The following is a 17320-nucleotide window of genomic DNA, read 5'->3' as shown; positions in this document are numbered from 1 at the left end:
AATGCATTAATCTCTCAATTGGGTAATTATCATTAAAGATGTAGAGTTTGGAATCTAGCGGTCAAAATGACCGCTTACGGCAGTTCTAGTAGTTATGGAATTCTGGCACTTCTAGTGTCAAGGATGGATCAAAGTCTGAGGCCCCGTTTACAAGTACACATGGTTATTATGACAATCTGAGACATTTCCCTTCATTTGTGCCCTTCGTTTACACGCAAACGGAGAATTCGCCTCTGTAAACGATTCTTTCTAATAACTCCGGAGTGGAGATTTTGGAAAACTTTGTTTGAACTTTTGCATGTAAACTGAGAAAAACAGAGTTTTAGGCAGTCGACGTGTGACAGAACTTGCACCTGCATCAAAAAAGTGACCTAAAATTTGTTGCTGTTGTTGATTTTCGGGGTTCTGATTGGCTAACGTGGGCTTGAGCTTCTCGTTACACTGCCACCTACAGGTTTGGCATGCTCTTGACGGCATATATACCAGGGGGGCAGGGATTTGTATTATTTTGAAGGTACCCCCGGGCGCCGCCATTGGCTAGCGGAACCCCACCTGCTGTTAGCATCCCATTGACTCCCATTCATTTTGGCGTCACTTTGACAGCGAATAACTTTACATCTGAGGCGTTTAAAGACTCCATTTGTCCATTATTTATTTCTAAAGAAACACGAAAATGTATAAAAGGCTCCATTACCTTGTAGCTTACGTTATGGCCCTGTAGAAGCAGTTTTTGTAAAAGTAGGCTAACGATTGCGTTACAGCCACGCGAGTGACGCGACTCTCTGTCGCACAGTAGGAAATTACCGTATGGACAGGAGGAGAAGCTCGCAGGCAATCGGGAGGACGTCGAGGCAAAATGACAAAATAATTAATCAGAACACCTACAAAAAGTTTCTCCTGCTCCAAGATCATGGACAGCTCCTACTCACGCTCTCCGTCTCTGCGAGTTTCGGAAGGTAATGATTCAGCTTGATCTTGGCACAGCTACTAGAAGACAGACGGTTTGCTCACGTCACATCTACGTCGTCGAGCTCAGTTTGTGTCTGCGCAGTACGCTGGACCCCCAGGAAGTAAGAGTTTCGAATTGGCTTCACTTTGTCTCCGTTGAATCCAATGGGGTCGCTGTGTCCATTTCTTTTACTGTCTATGATATATACACGGGTTTGTGTAAACTAACACGAAAACTGACGTGTGCACGTTTGTCTACCTTCATGGTACAGGCCCCAGGCCCGTAGTTGATGTGATGTGATGTAACTTTGTAAAGAAAACACTATCGCCTAGACTGAAGACGTAATGAATTTGTTTTTGTTTTCAGAGATGATAACGGTGTCAAAACTTGTACTCTAAATCCCTTTTTTCAAAATCTTGCATTTTCAGTTCCCCAAAACCCCGCCCAAAATACATAAAAAGTTTTCTATTTTAGTTGAAAATGGTGATGTGTAAATTGCTCCTAAAGCAATAATTACGAAAAAACCCAAACCTTGGGGAGTAAAAGTGTGGTTGAGAAGAGGTACTGTCTTCTTTAATTGTGTACAGAAATGAAGTGTATTCTTGTTGTAAGAAAATAAATTTTGAGCCAGTATAGGCAAAACGGGTCCACATTGGTTTCTCCAGATCCTGAACAATATAAAAATGTTCGAGTGTTAGTTTGTCTCTCATGCGGGGATGTTTCTCTTTTCTTAAACTGAACACCGGTTTCGTCTTGCACGTGAATGTGTCATTCTTTTGATCACAAAAGAAGATATTTTGATGAATGTAAGAAGTTTGGATAACCATATGTTGATGTTTCTTGTTTTATCATGTAAGATTGCTTCGACTTACTTTTATTGGGTAGATTGAGTAGAATATTAGAATAGATTTAGGTATAAATACGTGTATCGTGATGTCTATTTTAGTCATGAAATGTTTTGTCACGTCAGAGTTAATATTTGCCAAATATAAATCAATAAGAGCTGGGCATAGATGATTTTGTTTCATTACCACTACTTTTCCAGTGTTTCTCGTGTTTTAATAAGCTGTTAAAAAATATTTAAATGATCTGTGCATATGAAGAGGTTTTATTTTATGAAAAAAAAAAAAGAAAATGAAAAAAAAATCCTTTGCCTTTCCATGAGCAGAACACTTTTAGACATGTATTTTTTCTTTAACTTTGCATCAGCCCATATAAACACTATTTTCTTTCTGAAACAAGCAACAATAACTAGTAAGACATTTATGTTCATGTGATAAATGACATTAATAACACCTGATTCAATATAACTGGATTCTTTGAATGTTGAATTCCTAGTTAGAACACTAGATGGCGCTCTAATACAGAATACATGTTTGTAGTTTAAACACTATGTAAATAGTGAAATATCAGGAAAATTATAGCAAGGGCACACTGTGTGGGATGCTGTTCTTGAAATAAACAATCCCAATAATTAACAGTAATTTTACAGTATTTTTTACCACAGTAAAACAATGGTAATGTGATATCAGGCACTACTGTCTTAAACAAAGAAATTACATTTATTTCTCCCACATGCATTGAAAGAAAAAATCACAAATTATTATTATTTTTTATTTTTATGGTTATAGGCATTCTTTATGGTTTAGCATATGATTTTCTTTCTTTTTTTTTCTTTTTTTTTTTCAGTGGTGAACATTATTAATAACCCTATAATATGAGCAATAGTATGATCAATAAGTTAAGATAACATGTTACACATTACTTTAACAGTGTGATTTAAAAGATTTTCCAAGAAAGGAGTCAAAAGATAGGTGTTATATTTTATTGTTTCAATACCTTAGAGAAAGTAATTTAAGGTTTTTTTTTTTTTTTAAACAATGTAGGCCTACTGTATATAGTCCACATTCTTCTGGTCCACACTCCACACCAGTTGGTGGCGGAAATGCACTGGTTGTTTGCCAACCGCCAATAAACCATAGAAGAAGAAGTGTAAATATGACCAGAGAATATGACTCTTGTCCTCTAGTGGTCAAACGTTGTATTAATTTCACTTTCGATGGTGTGTGTGTCTGCTTTCGTAGGATGTTTTGGGTTTACAATCATGTTTACAATACAGAAACATTAGGTGGAGATACATTTGAAACGGGATGTTATTTACATTAAAGGAAACAGCATTGCAGACCAACACAAAGAAATAATGTAACGTGAGAACCTCGACTCATTTGATACGTTTGATTTAATTGAAAGAAGTTTTGTGTGACCGCCATAGACTAAAAATGTTTTCTTTGTGTGACGTCATAAACTTCGCTCGAGTTGTTCAAGTCAACTTATTAGCTTGTAAACTTTACCAAAAAAGTTACGTTAAGTCCTGTGTTTCAGACATTAATGATTCCTCATTCTGTGTTGCCGAGGAGAGGTAGCATTAGGTACTAAAATCTTCCAGAACACCGCACTAACCACATATTTGCTAATGCTCCTTTCTACTAAAGTTAAAATCATTTAGTCTTTATCATTTAACACTCCTTCACCCCATCACTCGTGTTGTGTTCCCTGACCCTCTGGTGGAGGTTACAGTGCTGGAACTGGAGCAGGAGTGGAGAACTGGAGCCTCATATATCCTCATCATTGTGCCTGGACTTTATCACTATCAAGGGAACGTAAGGTGAGATTTTATATCTGATTATGATCTTGATTTCACAACCTTTGTTTCACCTATGGACAGTTTCCCTGTTGTGCTATAAAAAAAATCAAGTTTGTTAGCAGCATTTAGTTTCTCCTCAAAGCTGATGAAAACATATTATTAACAACCATCAAACACAAATCAAAAATTGTACGTCATACAATGCATTTATTCTTAAAATGAGCCAGACACCGGCAGAAAACAGGATTTATAAGAAAAAACGGGGATCAGTATACTTCACGGGGAAGTATAGTTCTGTTGGAAAGAATTGAAACTCTTGAAACTGCACTCTCAGAAAAAAAAGGTATAAGTTGTCACTTGAGCTGTACCTGTTCAACCATTTAGGTACTAATATGCAGCCTAAGGGGAAAATAAGGTACAAAGGTGTAGCTTTTGAAAAGCCATTACACATGACAGCTGTTGTACCTTTATTTCTGAGAGTAGCACTGCTTAACTTAGGCTACATCACATTTATGCATTTGGCAGACTCTGTTATCCAAAGCGACTTACATTGCATTTCAAGGTACACATTTACATTCTTATCAGTTCTTGCAGGATCATCATGCACACAAAGTATATAACATTTTGAATTTTTCAAAGTCAAATCACAGTTTGATTTTTGACCTTTTTTTGTCAAACATCAGCACGAGTGAGTTTAGTATTTTGTAGTAAAGTGGCTTCCCTGTAGAGAAGTCATTAACTGTTTCATGCGTGCATAAATGGAACAATCCTTGCAACGACTTGCTGTGAACACAGACTGACACCTCAAACACACTCGCACTGACACCTGTTGACACCTCAGACACACTGAAGCTTTATTGACACCTCAGACACACTGAAGCTTTATTGACACCTCAGACATTGCAGACAAACTGACATGAAATGCAAACATCCAGCAGCAGAAGCATTCTCATGCACAAGCTGTTTGTCTACCCAACAGATCAAACCACATTGATATAAATGATGGAGACCACAGCAGAGCTCACTTTGTCACCTTTCCATCACTAGTTTGCATCTATGTTTTGCAAACATAAAAATGCTGCAATGGGCCACATGATTTACATAATTAGTTTAAAGTCCCTGTATTGCAGTTAAGGTAAATTCTTTTGAAGTTTTAGGAGAACATTTAATTAATCTGGTTTTAATTATCATACTTTAGACCCTTTATGATGATCCTGTATGTCTGCTGTGATTTCCTGATGAAACATGATGATTCTCTCAATCCTAAAACTGAACATAGACTCAGAGTCTGACGTTCAGGAGATTCACAGTGAAATGATCACAATCTGGGTCTTGTACTCAGAACAACATTAAAGTTTGATCATCTTCTAAATTTTATTGGTGCATATTCCACATGATCCTCCTCTTCAACTTTCTGTAAATATGCATAACACAAGATATAGTAACAATGTAATGTAATGTGATATAGTTTTTTTAAAGTAATAAACATCTGATGGTGCTGTTGTGTTTGAGATTTACTGTATGTGATAGATCGTTATACTTTGAAACACCATTACCACCACATAAGATTTTTTTTTTAATAAATTACAGTTGAATCATAATTAGGACAAAACAATCAAAATTTTGGGATTAAAAATGGCAAAAAAAAATTGTATGTCATAATATCAACATTTTAAGTCATCATTTGAACTTTTTACCGTGTATATGTGATATTTTTGACTTTTTAATCTCACAATTTTTATTTAGTATGTCATAATATCGTCTTTTTGTCATAATTGTGAGAAAGATATAATTATAAAATATAATAATTTACCAGAGCATGATTTTTATTTCTTATCTGGTAGAAATGGGCTTCAATATTATACAGACAAAATCAAAAGCGCACACTGATCTACATCTGAAATTATACAAATACTCAACAAATTAACAATAAATTGTCTCACCGATTTCTGTGTGTTTCTTTTGTGGAATGTCGTCTCAGCGTAAGTGATCTCTTCTTCACGAGTCTCAACTGTGTGAAATTATAGATGCATTAAAACAACAAAACTCAATCTTAACTAGATCTGATTCTTCACTATATGTATGCTATTATTAGGGATTACCAAGTTAACACCAAAGTAACACTGAAAGCTTTTAAAAACGGCATTAACAAATTTAATTTGCCATTAGGTCTATAACTTTTTCCACACACAACAATTCCTAGAAGAGTGTTTATCTCAGTAAATTTAGAGACACATAAATCAAACCTAAATAGGATGTTTAACAAAGAAAAGTATTTTACATTCTTTGTGTTTAATCAGCATTTAGATTCAACAAGCACAACCAAAGTTATCATTCATATACACAGATTTAAGAGCACCAGCCTCATCCTTACAGATTATATTCATACAAATTAACTTTTCTGTTTTTGCATTTCCAGTGTTGATTCAGTTTGAGAAACCTTTGTGTGTGTGAGATGAGTAAAGAGCAACATATAGTGTAATTATATACAATTAGAAATAGACATTTATTATAACAATGAAAATTATGAGAATCATTTTTAATTAAATGATAAAATAGGGCTATCAGTTGGCTAAAATATTTAGACCATATTTTCAAAGAATTATTTCTTATTTTACTTGTTTAAAAGGACAAGAGAATACTTGCCATCTTTATCAGTTTTTCTGTGTTTCCTGCAGATCCAGAAGATCCAAAATCCAGCAACAATCATCAGAGATCCAGCAGAGATCAGCACTATCAGAGACACTGAGACTGGAGGAACTGAAGGAGAGAGTGTGTCTGGTGCTGTAATGATAAAGAAAGAAGTGAATGTGTCAGTGTGATCTCCAACAGAAGACAGAGATCAGGTCAGTAAATACACACATATATCATCAGTGCTGTGGTACCTGCACATGTGTGACAGAGTGTGTTGATGTCCAGATGTGTGGTCTGGTTGCTGATGGGATTGTTCAGCACACAGCTGTAGGTGTTTTTATCCTGATATTCCACCTCCAGAGGTAGAGAGAGACTGATGCTGAGATCACACACACTGATAGAAATATACAGAAATTTACTAAAGTTGTCAAATATTCTGCACTGCATAAATTATAAATTAAGTCCTTACTAATAAATACTGTAACTACCAGCATTATGCCACAAATGCTGCTGATTGAGCTTTAGTTGTTCTGAATATTCAATAATTTTTTAATGATGGGACAAATGATCTCTACTCACTATAGACAGAAACACTGAATATTTTTTATCTCAGTTTCAGTCCAGTTATCTGTAGTTTATAATCTCCAGTATGTTCAGTTCTGGTGTTTGTGATGGTCAGAGATCCAGTTTGATCGTCCAGCTTCAGTCTGTCTCTGAATCTCCCATCAGGAACATCATCATATGTGGAGAAGATTTGCTTCTTTTTCTTTATTTTAGCTATTTGAGACTTTTCAGCTCCATATATCCACAGTACGTCATTGCCTTCACGTATTTCAGTATCATCAGTGTATGAAGTAACAGAATCTCCCTCCATCACTGACACTGAATCTCCAAACACACCTGTTGAACAAACAGATTTACACAGATTAAGGCTTCTGGGAGTTTTGTAATCACCTTTATAATTAACATATGTGAAGAATGTAACAGAAATTAAGCAAAAAATATATATTTACGACTTACCAGACAGACGACACCAACACAAACATAACAAACCAACCACATGAATCATTTCCTGAAAGTCTGATCTGATGAAACGATCTGCTGAAAGCGCTTGAGCTGGTGTGTGAATCCTCCCACGACAGAGTTTTACCCACGTAGACTCTTTACAAATGATTTATGGTTAAATATACATTCTTATTAAGACTTAATAGTCAAAAACATTTTTCATTCCATTATTTAACTCAACTTTTTTCAAAAGTATGATAAAAACTTGTCAAAAAGTTAATACTATCTTCTGTCACACACTGTTGCTCTTGCAGCTCATCATCTGAGTGAAAACAAAACCTGCTGCAGTTCACATGTGGTTTGAGCTGAATGAACATCTTGTGTTGTTGGTGAAGAGTTTCTTCCTGTCTTTTTATGAACCTCAAAACAGCTTTACAGTCCAATAAAATACTGTATCCATTAAAAAAGGTCTAATCTGAGTCAAAAAGTTAAATACACCAGACTTGAGCATTTTCCTGGCTGATAGCTGTAAGCAGTTATAGACGAGAGAGACAATGTTGGTCTTCTGTGTTGTCTTTTAATGCAACATTGCATTCATATCCAAAGACATTTTCAAACATAAACGTACACAACTATCCCTGGCTGTCATTTCTTCTTCTAAATCAGTTGTCACTGTTCACTGAAGTACCTCTCTCTGTTCTAGGTCCAATATTGCTGGTCTTCATCTTTCCTGCTGCAGTTGACATCTCAGATACAAGTGACAGTAAGTTATTTACAAGATGTAACAGCTTTCATTGCAGAGTATCAATTCTTGATGCATCATCAAGCGCTTCATCTCCGTACCGGCGTGATGAATCTGATCTTCAAGCAGAAGGAACGGGATGAAATGTTCTGAAAGCGATCAATCCACAATCTGACTTGTGATACAGTCTGAATCATAATCATGCAGTGTTCATTTGCTGGCCAGAAGAGAACTGGACACCTGACAGAGGTTGTCTTTTTCCACAACAGTTTGAGCTGAACAACTCCCAAAATGCAGAATTTTCCTGTTATCACTGTAAAGTTGCTTCAAAACGTTGTATAAAGTGTTCTTCTAGACTACTTCTTGGTTGCATACGTTTGAGCATACCTGGTAAAGTGGTCGACTACAACCAGTATGTACTGAAAGACACCTTTACTCCATTCTAAATAAATATAGTCTATCTATAGAAACTAGTTCAAGGGATAAAGCAGTTGTTATTCTTCTCATTGGAGCCCTTTCATGGGTTTTCACACTTTTGTCTTTGACTAACAGGACCACAACAGACCAACAACAAACTCTTGACTCCTCTGTCATTTACCAGGACCTGTAACATTTGTATTTATTTATTTAGAAGCGATGGTATGATATTATCATAGCCCTGGTGTAAAAAAAAAGAAAAGTCTTTATTGCAGCCAGAAATGTGTAGTTACAAACTTTACCGGAGCTATTAGGATAAGAAAAGATTGTAAATGATGATATTTTTTTGCCTTGCCTTTGCCTTACTGAGCCACAGGGTCAAAGGTCATTAGGCTCAATCTCACTATAAATAAAGGTGAATGCATAACTTTGTTTGACAGTTTGACAGCCTTTGCTTTTTGAATTTACTGCCAAGTTAATATAGCAAAAAGTACAGCATTATTAATGTGTAAAGCATTTGAGAAAAAAGAAAAAAAAATGTTTTTTTTTTTTTGATTTGTGATGTTGATAACTGTGGGAACACATCATCAGTCTGAAAAGGGACCATACTGTTTAAATTCAATAATAATAATTATTGTTCTCCTCGGTTGGATAATAGGTTTCACAGACGAGGCTTAAGATAGTCCCAGACTAAACTGCATGTTTGAGCTGTCTTAACTGAAAATAACTTGCACTGAAATATCTTAAAATATATCTGTGCCATTGTTTTGTCTCGAGGTGCACACCAGTAATTTTTTTTATTACTGAAAGCTGTTTAAATGTCCTAGTTTATAAGGCCTAATCCTGGCTTATTCTAAGACCTGTCTGTGAAACTGGGCCTAAATGTGATGTATGAATTGTATTTCCACAAGAATGTGCTCACATTACTGTTACATGAGATGCAGTCTCAAGATTAAGGTTTTTTTTTTGTTTTGTTTTTTTTTGGCCTTGTTGTGTTATTAAAATAATAAACTAATTTAAAACTCATGTAGTCTTTAAATTCTTTAAGGTAATAAACTCCAGACTGGGGTTAGGAATAAGCAATGTAATATAGGCGTCTATTGCCATAGGTAGATTGGAACACGGCGGAAGCATTAGGGGTTGACGAACGGTCACGAGATTCCATAGGGATAGTTTCACTTTAGCATTCGGCCATGCATTCGTTTTCTGAGGAGAAAATTGGTGAAAATGAAGCTTTTATTTAACGTGCTCGCAGTGATATTGTTTTTACTCCACCACAGTAAGACCTTTTTTGATAACGCCGAGGCCACACCTTTGCCAGTGCAGTGATTTGCTGGATTGTTGATAGGACATTGCTAGGCGGAAAATAGCTAGCAGCTAGGCTAAAAAGAGAAACTAACTGTCGATGAAACACTTTTTAACGATAAAAAAACTAGATCAGATCAGCTGCGCGATGTGGCGTTTTAAACAATAAACATCAGTAGAATATGACATGTTGTGCAAATGTGTACATTTTGTGTAGGCCTACATGTGAGTCGCTTTGGTTTAAAGCTTCTGCCAAATTCATAAAATTTAGGCATCAGTGTTGCCTTACACATTATTTACGTGGGTTGTTTAGGACTTAAATATGTTTACAAAATGTAGAAAACACGGCACTGTTTTATCTAAGTGTTAATGCGGCGGAAAATTAGCTAACGTATTAGCCTAACTAACGAACTAACCATGAGAAATCCATTTGTTACTGTATTTGTTAACGTTAGTAAATAAAAATACAGCTGTTCATTGTTAGTTCACAGTGCATTAACTAATGTTAACAAGATTTAAATAAAGTATTAGTAAATGTTGAAATTAACATTAACAAAGATTAATAAATGATGTAGGCCTATGTGCAGTTCATTATAAGTCCATGTTAACTATTGTAGTGAACTAGCAAACCTTATTGTAAAGTGTAACCATAATTCTCTGGTTCTCTGGGGGGGTGGGGGTTCAGGTTCAGGTTTGAATCAGGATGTGGGTTGTGTGATAAGATCATTCATGAGTGAAAGTCTGAGTCAGTGTTTTTCTGATGTTTGTTTGCATGTTTAAAATGATGAATCCAGACATATTTTTCTTCTCACATTTATGATCTGTAGAAAAAATAAATCACTGCACTATTGTATGTTTTGCTCAGGTGTGTCTGGTGTTGGATCAGATGGAGTGTCGGTGTCAGTGATTGAGGGAGATTCAGTCACTCTAAACACTGGTGTTCAAACAGACCAACAAGAAGATATTAAATGGTACTTCAGCAGCACTCGCATCGCACAAATCAATGGAGATCTCAGGAAGATCTGTACAGATGTTCAGTGTAATGAAGGCACTGAGAGATTCAGAGACAGACTGAAGCTGGATAATCAGACTGGATCTCTGACCATCACAAACATCACAAACACAGACTCTGGAGAATTTAAACTGAAGATCTTTAGCAACAGCGACAGTGAAAAGATCTTCAGTGTTTCCGTCACTGGTGAGTCATTTAATGAGTGTTTAAATGCAGTTTATATATGTTTAAAACACATGTTAATGCAAGATCCTCCAGTAGCTGTTGGTTTGTGTTTCAGATCTTTCTGCTGCTGAACTATATGACGTGAAGGGAGAATCTGTCACTTTAGATTATGGTTTTATAAAACACCCAAATGATTTAATGACATGGTATTTTAATGGCATTCTCATCGCTGAAATCACTGGAGATCAGAGTAAGATCTGTACAGATGTTCAGTGTAAAGAGAGATTCAGAGACAGACTGAAGCTGGATCATCAGACTGGATCTCTGATCATCACAAACATCAGAAACACAGACTCTGGAGAATATAAACTACAGATCATCATCAACAACAGCAGCTTCAGCATCACTAGAGTGAAGAGATTCAGTGTTTCTGTCATTGGTAAGTATAATTGAGTCATTCAGTGTATTTTCCTTTGAGGAATATGAAAATCATTTCAATATTTTAAATCAACCCAATAAGTGTTGGGTTGTGGACTGTTTAAAAAAGTAAGTTTTGAGTCAGTAACACTTTGGCTAATGTTATTAACATGCAAAAAACATAGTATTATCCAGTTTTCATGTGAATGCTGCTTCCAGTTTAGCTCAAAGTGCTGATGCATTTGAACTGATTGAACTAAACTGGAGTGCTGATGAACAAATGTCATACACAATGACAATGTCATACACCTGATGACAAAAGTAGAAAGGTGTAATTATCAGTCAAAGATATTGGTAAATACTGGATGGATTATTATTCACAATAATGACTGTTTCTCTGTAGATGTTCCAGGTTCAGGTTTGTCTTCAGGAGCTGTAGCAGGAATAGTTGTTGCTGTTCTGCTGGTGTTTGCAGCTGTAACTGCTGGTGTGGTTTACTATCATCAACGCATGAGCCATGCACCAGTACCACAGAGAGTAAGTATTACAGATAAGAGATTTACTCTGCACAAAAACCTTTTAAATAACAGACATAGCGATACACAAATACATACACTGCTTGTGTATGTACATACATACAAAAAAGTTTGGGATTGGTAATTTTTAAATGTTTTTGAAAAAAGTCTCTAATGTTCACCAAGGATGCATTTAAAAAGACAACAACCACAATACTTTTTTTTTTTCTTTACAAAATATTGTTTAAAGAAGCAAAATCAAGAAAGCTCAAAAGCTCTAATGTTCAAAGCTATTTATGACAACAGATTTTTTTATGTAATGTCTCTTGTGTTTCCATAAAAAATCAAAAAGCATTATATCAACCTCTACACAAATTGTCTTGTCCACATGCAAAGAAAGAGCAGGGTAGGTCAATCTAGAAACACCCTCCGCTTAGGTGAGGAGAGCCCTTCCTCATAAAGACAAGTCCCTTTGGAGCCAGGAATTTAACTTTTTCTTAGCTTTAGTAATTACTGGATTGTTGTATTTTTATCCTGCTGTAACCTATAAATCATTCTCAAACATACCCATAATCTGCTGCAATCAAATATTGCCCTTACCTTTGATTAAGAATGTAGGATGTCGATCCAGGGTCCTCGGCGGTGCCTCTAACCAGTTCAATCTTGAATTCAAATGCACTGGGCATTTGCCAATACTAATAGCCTGGTTGACACCAGACCCTTCTCAGTTGTAACTGAGGGTGGGTCTGGGGAAGGTTAATTTACAGCCCATTTCCAAAGGGGCGTCACCAACGGACGTTGCTCAAATGCCTCTGGGCGCAATTGGATTGACCTAAAACCAATCAGAGCGATCATCATCGTGTAAAGCCTGCCTCAACGTTTGTGATTGGTGCCTCGATTTGGAAAAATTGGAAATGGGCTTGAATGCGCTCTTGGCCAGATGGACTTGCAGAGCAAATCTCAAATTTGCTGGAAGTTCATCAGGGTTTTCCCAGGCTACAATACTAATATTCCATTACAAAAATCATGAAATAATGATTACTCCTAGACTTATTTAAAAAGTTCTACAAATCACCACAACATGATTTCGTTTTATTTAAAAGGATTCAGAATAATACAAAGACAAAAAATTTCAAAGGCAAAAATAACATAAACACGTAAAAGTCTTCACTCGAGATGCTGCACCAAAAAAAAAACACTCCAAGGCTTTTTATACTAACTCTGTTCTGGGCCGCCTTTTGGGCTGTCATTCTAAGGCAGCTAATTCCCTTACAAGGTTAAACTTTGGACTTAACCTAGTCCTTTATTACATATATTACATATATTACTTTATTACGCTTGCAGAAGCACACATTCAAAATATATCTATTTTCTTTTCACACCTATTTTATGCAGCACATAAACAAAAGCTTTATTTGGTAAGTTTGACTATCAAATTGACTGTCACCTTTTGACCTTTCTCTGGTTTCACACATTTTCTAGGTCTTGGGTGAACGATGTTCTCAGTTCCCCTTTAAAACACGTGGTCTTAACAACCTAAACATACGGTTCACATACACCCACACACATATAACACCTCTTCTCCGTCTTGCGACCTCTCTTTGTGTTGTCCCTCCGGAGGTGTTCAACTATAAGATCATCCATAAAAATCTCAACCTTGTCTGTTAAATTAACATTTCTTATTTCTGGGTCATTTTCATCTGTTACATTCAATGCATGCAGATAGTCATTAATATATACCATCTCTTCAGAAGAAGATTTTTCTGGGAATTTATCAGAAGAGGTCATAATCAATTGTTCTCCAATATTTATTACAGGATCAAACTTTAATTTTCCTCTCGCATTGACATCTTTACAAATTGTAATACCCAAATAATTCACTTGAGACTTAACAGGAATATTGTGCAAATATTTTTTTTACTGTATTTTCTGTGTGTGTGTTCGTGTAACTGAAACATCAATCCTCCTCATTACTTTTATCTTTTGTGAATTTGTATTTTCTTACAGGAGAATGATGACGTGTGATAGCTCGCCACCTGATCCTCATTCCTTTGAGGAAGAAGACGTCCTTGAATCCGACTCAGGCCGAGGCTGACAGTAAAACAATATCAAATCATTTGTAATTTTGACACTATGGTTGAAATGGACCAGAGAAGCGGATCAGTTGAAACTCACTTCACTCTATTGTTGCTGTTACTGAAAAAAAATCACTATGTTACTAATGTTCATGGTTTAACCAGTAACTAACCCTTGTGGCCTGTTGCATGAAACTAGTTGAACAAACACAAATACTGAAAATTACTTGTAAATACCTTTAGTCAATAATTGTATCACTTAAAACTCTTCTTTCATCACCGAAATGACATATTTAAAAGCCTCCACTCACACACTCACAGCAGCTCAGAGATCCACTGGTTGACGATCACATGTTGATCTGATTGATTATAAGGTAGTTTGTGACGTCAGAAACACCAGAGATTTCAAGCTGTGTTTTTCAGACTGTCTTTGCTTCACTGCAGTTTAAAGCAGGAAATACTCAGCAATGGTGTTGACATGAATTTGCACATTTTTTTTCTTAAAGCACACTAAGACTCTGCTATGTCTTATAGGACATATAAACAACATTAAAAGGTGTATTTTCACCACAGGGAGACTTTAAGTCTTCATACATTTGGTAGATATTTATTTATCTTCCTCAAACAAAACATCTGTGACATTTTACATGTGACAGGTGCTGATTAGTTAAAAAGTTTTTTTGGTTTTCATGCGAGATGGAAGACAAATGACACACTAGGTCTTCATCTCGTGTTTTGTAGTTCTGCTGCTTGTCAAGTATGATTTTTTTATATAATTGTATTTTGCTGATGTACTTGTCTCACATCGATGATTTCCTTCTTTGTTCTATTTTGTATGCGTCTTTCATCTGCTGCTTATTTTTTGTTAACTTTAACATCAATCATGGGAAAAATTGCCTCTAACACTATTAAAAGTAAAGCCCACAGCATTATCTTTTCTGAAACTCTAAAGATCTCTGTATGTTTATGTGATAAACATGATTAAAAACATGATCCACTCTGTGCAAGATTTCTTTTTATTAACTATTAATAACATTTATTTTCTGTACAGGATTAATATTTATATGCTTTTGAAAACTAAATGACCCCAACATTTGGGCCACTGTTAGTGTGTGTGTTTAATAAGAGGAAACAAAACTAGACAGCTGTCTGAAAACATATAATAATATAAACCTCATCACTTGAGCAACAAGCTGAAGTAATCAATAAATCCAGATCTGTTTTTACCTAGGAACAGTGGGGAATTTGGGGAGAAAACAGTCTTTACTCCAAATTCGATGTTGAAATATAATTATTTACACACTGTTTCCATAACAGATTTATTTAAACCTACATTAAATAATCAAGATAGTAGAAAATGAAGTTGTACTTCTGATGAAATGACACATTGACACTGTTTTTCTTGTTTAATACGGTAAAGCTGATTTTAAGCAATCTATTGTATAAAGTGCTATATATAAATAGACGTGACAAGACTTTAGTGGAGTGCCGTAGAGCTTGTGCAAACATATGTTGCTATAATCAGATGCTTTTCTTATGCTTGATAAAAATATTTGCTGTTTCCTCAATTTAAGAGTTGAGTTGTGTATATTTTGTTATTGAGACACACAGCACATATTTACCTTCCTTTAGGATACAAAGTTACACCAGTAGGTGGCGACAAGTGAGCGACTTATGTGTGAATCGGTACTTTGGCCCAAATAGATCCCTATATTGTCACAGTAAAATTTTAGCATAACAGATGTAATGGCTGTTACATCAAAGCAAATTTGTCAATTTCTAAAATATTTATGATCCATATTGATGATCTAGCAATTTATAAAACTTGCAAACCATATTATTTATTAATGCAAACCATTTAGCTAACAATAAGGCTGAATTGGTAAGCTGGCTACTTTTGTCCAAAATTTCAGCTATGGTGAAAAGTGAGCCAAATGCTCTGGGGTAAATTGATCCAGCCATAAGGCACAGTAGTAAAGATAAATCCCTGAAGTATAAACTGGTGTAATTTCAATGTAATATTACACAATTGGTTTAGTTAATCATTTTTAAATCTCCAAGTACACCAAATCCTTAATAAGAAACAGAAGAAGCTTAATTATAAGTATCTTCTCACCTGTAGTCCCTAATGGCCTAACATGTTCAACATTGCAGAAAAACTTACCATGCCAAGAACCTTTTGACTAAAATGTTCATTTGTTTCAGTGACATTTGCTGTCAGATCCAATACAACTGACTGCTTCATCTTTCAACAAAAGTTTCTTTGTGAACTCTCCATTACACTGTGCCTCGTTTACATAACACAAAATGCTCCGAACAAACATATAATCCGCTAACATGAACTGCCATTAAAATAAATCATACACTTGTTTCTGACACTGGGATCCTTCTGAAGTCTGCATAGAGACACAAACCATTTAAACTGGACGTGTAAAAGCAACAGATTTCCGGTTTAAATTGTAATTATTTTGAAAATTACTGGTTTAAATTGTAAAGCGTACTGTTTGTTCTGTAAATATGTTTATATTTGTCTTGTATTTCTACAGAATTATCCAACTGTAGCCTGTATGTATAAAATTGTTCATATTAACATATGTCTACCTAATTTTCTTTGTTTAATTGTAGACCTCAAATATCAGCAATACTTTTCTCTCTCTTACCATAATTGGAAACACACCCATCAATTTTTACCCTGAACTCATCCCTTTGAGCGCCCCCTAGCGCACAGATTATTCCCTTTAAAAGCTGAAAAAAGCTTCTTTTTTTTTTCTTTTTTTTTTGCATATAGAAAACAACATTGTCAAAAAGATCCCCATTCACACGGATCCATGAAAACAGCTTAATAGTATTAAACACTGTATTCTGCTGCCAGGCCAGTAGTTGACGATGTCACTTTGTAAACACTGTTTACAAAGTGTACTGAATACATTATACATGTAATAGGCTGGAAGATGTAGGACTACAAATTAGTTGGACTACAAAGCCCATGACTCAAGGCACTAGAAAATGAATTCAAACTTGTTGGGTTCCCTCTTTGTGGTACCATGTTCTAAGCAGGAGAAGCTGTGTGGTGTTTTTAAGGCTGTGTAATTGCAGCTGAAAAGATCAGTTGATTAATGAGCAGCAGAGAACTGATTAGTGAAGGTGAGGGTTGTGATTTATTATGGATAAAGTGAGTTGTCTAGTTTTAACATTTGTATTTGCCCTTTGTTTTAGTGTCCTTAAGGGAAATATGTTGATTGGTGCCTCAGAGAAAAAAAGGGGAAATCATCTACCCTGGTTGAATAATCACTGCAAAATTCTTAAGAAAGAAAGAGACATCTTACTCAGTGTTTTTAAAATCTGGTCTTACCATTGATAGGCAAAGATTTACTTCCATGAGAAATAAAACAACTCATACCTTACGTAAAGCCAAGGCAAAAATTTTCATGGATGTCATT

The 17320-nt window shown here is 35.5% G+C and overlaps 1 protein-coding gene and 1 long non-coding RNA gene across 3 annotated transcripts; one reads left to right on the top strand and one right to left on the bottom strand.

Annotated features, from left to right (window-relative positions):
• Positions 1-3782: 3782 nt before the first annotated feature.
• LOC311295194 lies at positions 3783-7613 on the bottom strand. The gene is made up of 6 exons (XR_014628233.1): positions 7248-7613; positions 6807-7127; positions 6479-6621; positions 6240-6377; positions 5537-5604; positions 3783-5007 (listed from the first exon to the last, which is right to left on the bottom strand). It is a non-coding gene; the product is annotated as an uncharacterized lncRNA (long non-coding RNA).
• A 1894-nt stretch (positions 7614-9507) lies between these two features.
• LOC311295172 (uncharacterized protein) lies at positions 9508-15446 on the top strand. 2 transcript variants are annotated; one of them, XM_084416408.1, is made up of 5 exons: positions 9508-9670; positions 10562-10894; positions 10989-11312; positions 11694-11827; positions 13813-15446. In XM_084416408.1, the coding sequence occupies exons 1-5, from the start codon at positions 9619-9621 to the stop codon at positions 13828-13830; spliced, it is 861 nt and encodes a 286-aa protein (XP_084272534.1). In that variant the 5' UTR covers positions 9508-9618; the 3' UTR covers positions 13831-15446. The 2 variants fall into 2 exon arrangements, with proteins under 2 accessions (XP_084272534.1, XP_084272535.1); XM_084416409.1 differs by lacking the exon at positions 9508-9670 and adding an exon at positions 9711-9921.
• Positions 15447-17320: the final 1874 nt, after the last annotated feature.

The sequence above is a fragment of the Rutilus rutilus genome, assembly GCF_951802725.1.
Source record: "Rutilus rutilus genome assembly, chromosome: 8".
NCBI classification, from domain to species: domain Eukaryota; kingdom Metazoa; phylum Chordata; class Actinopteri; order Cypriniformes; family Leuciscidae; genus Rutilus; species Rutilus rutilus.
Note: the sequence above shows the minus strand (reverse complement) of the source record. Positions and strands in the feature narration are given on the sequence as shown.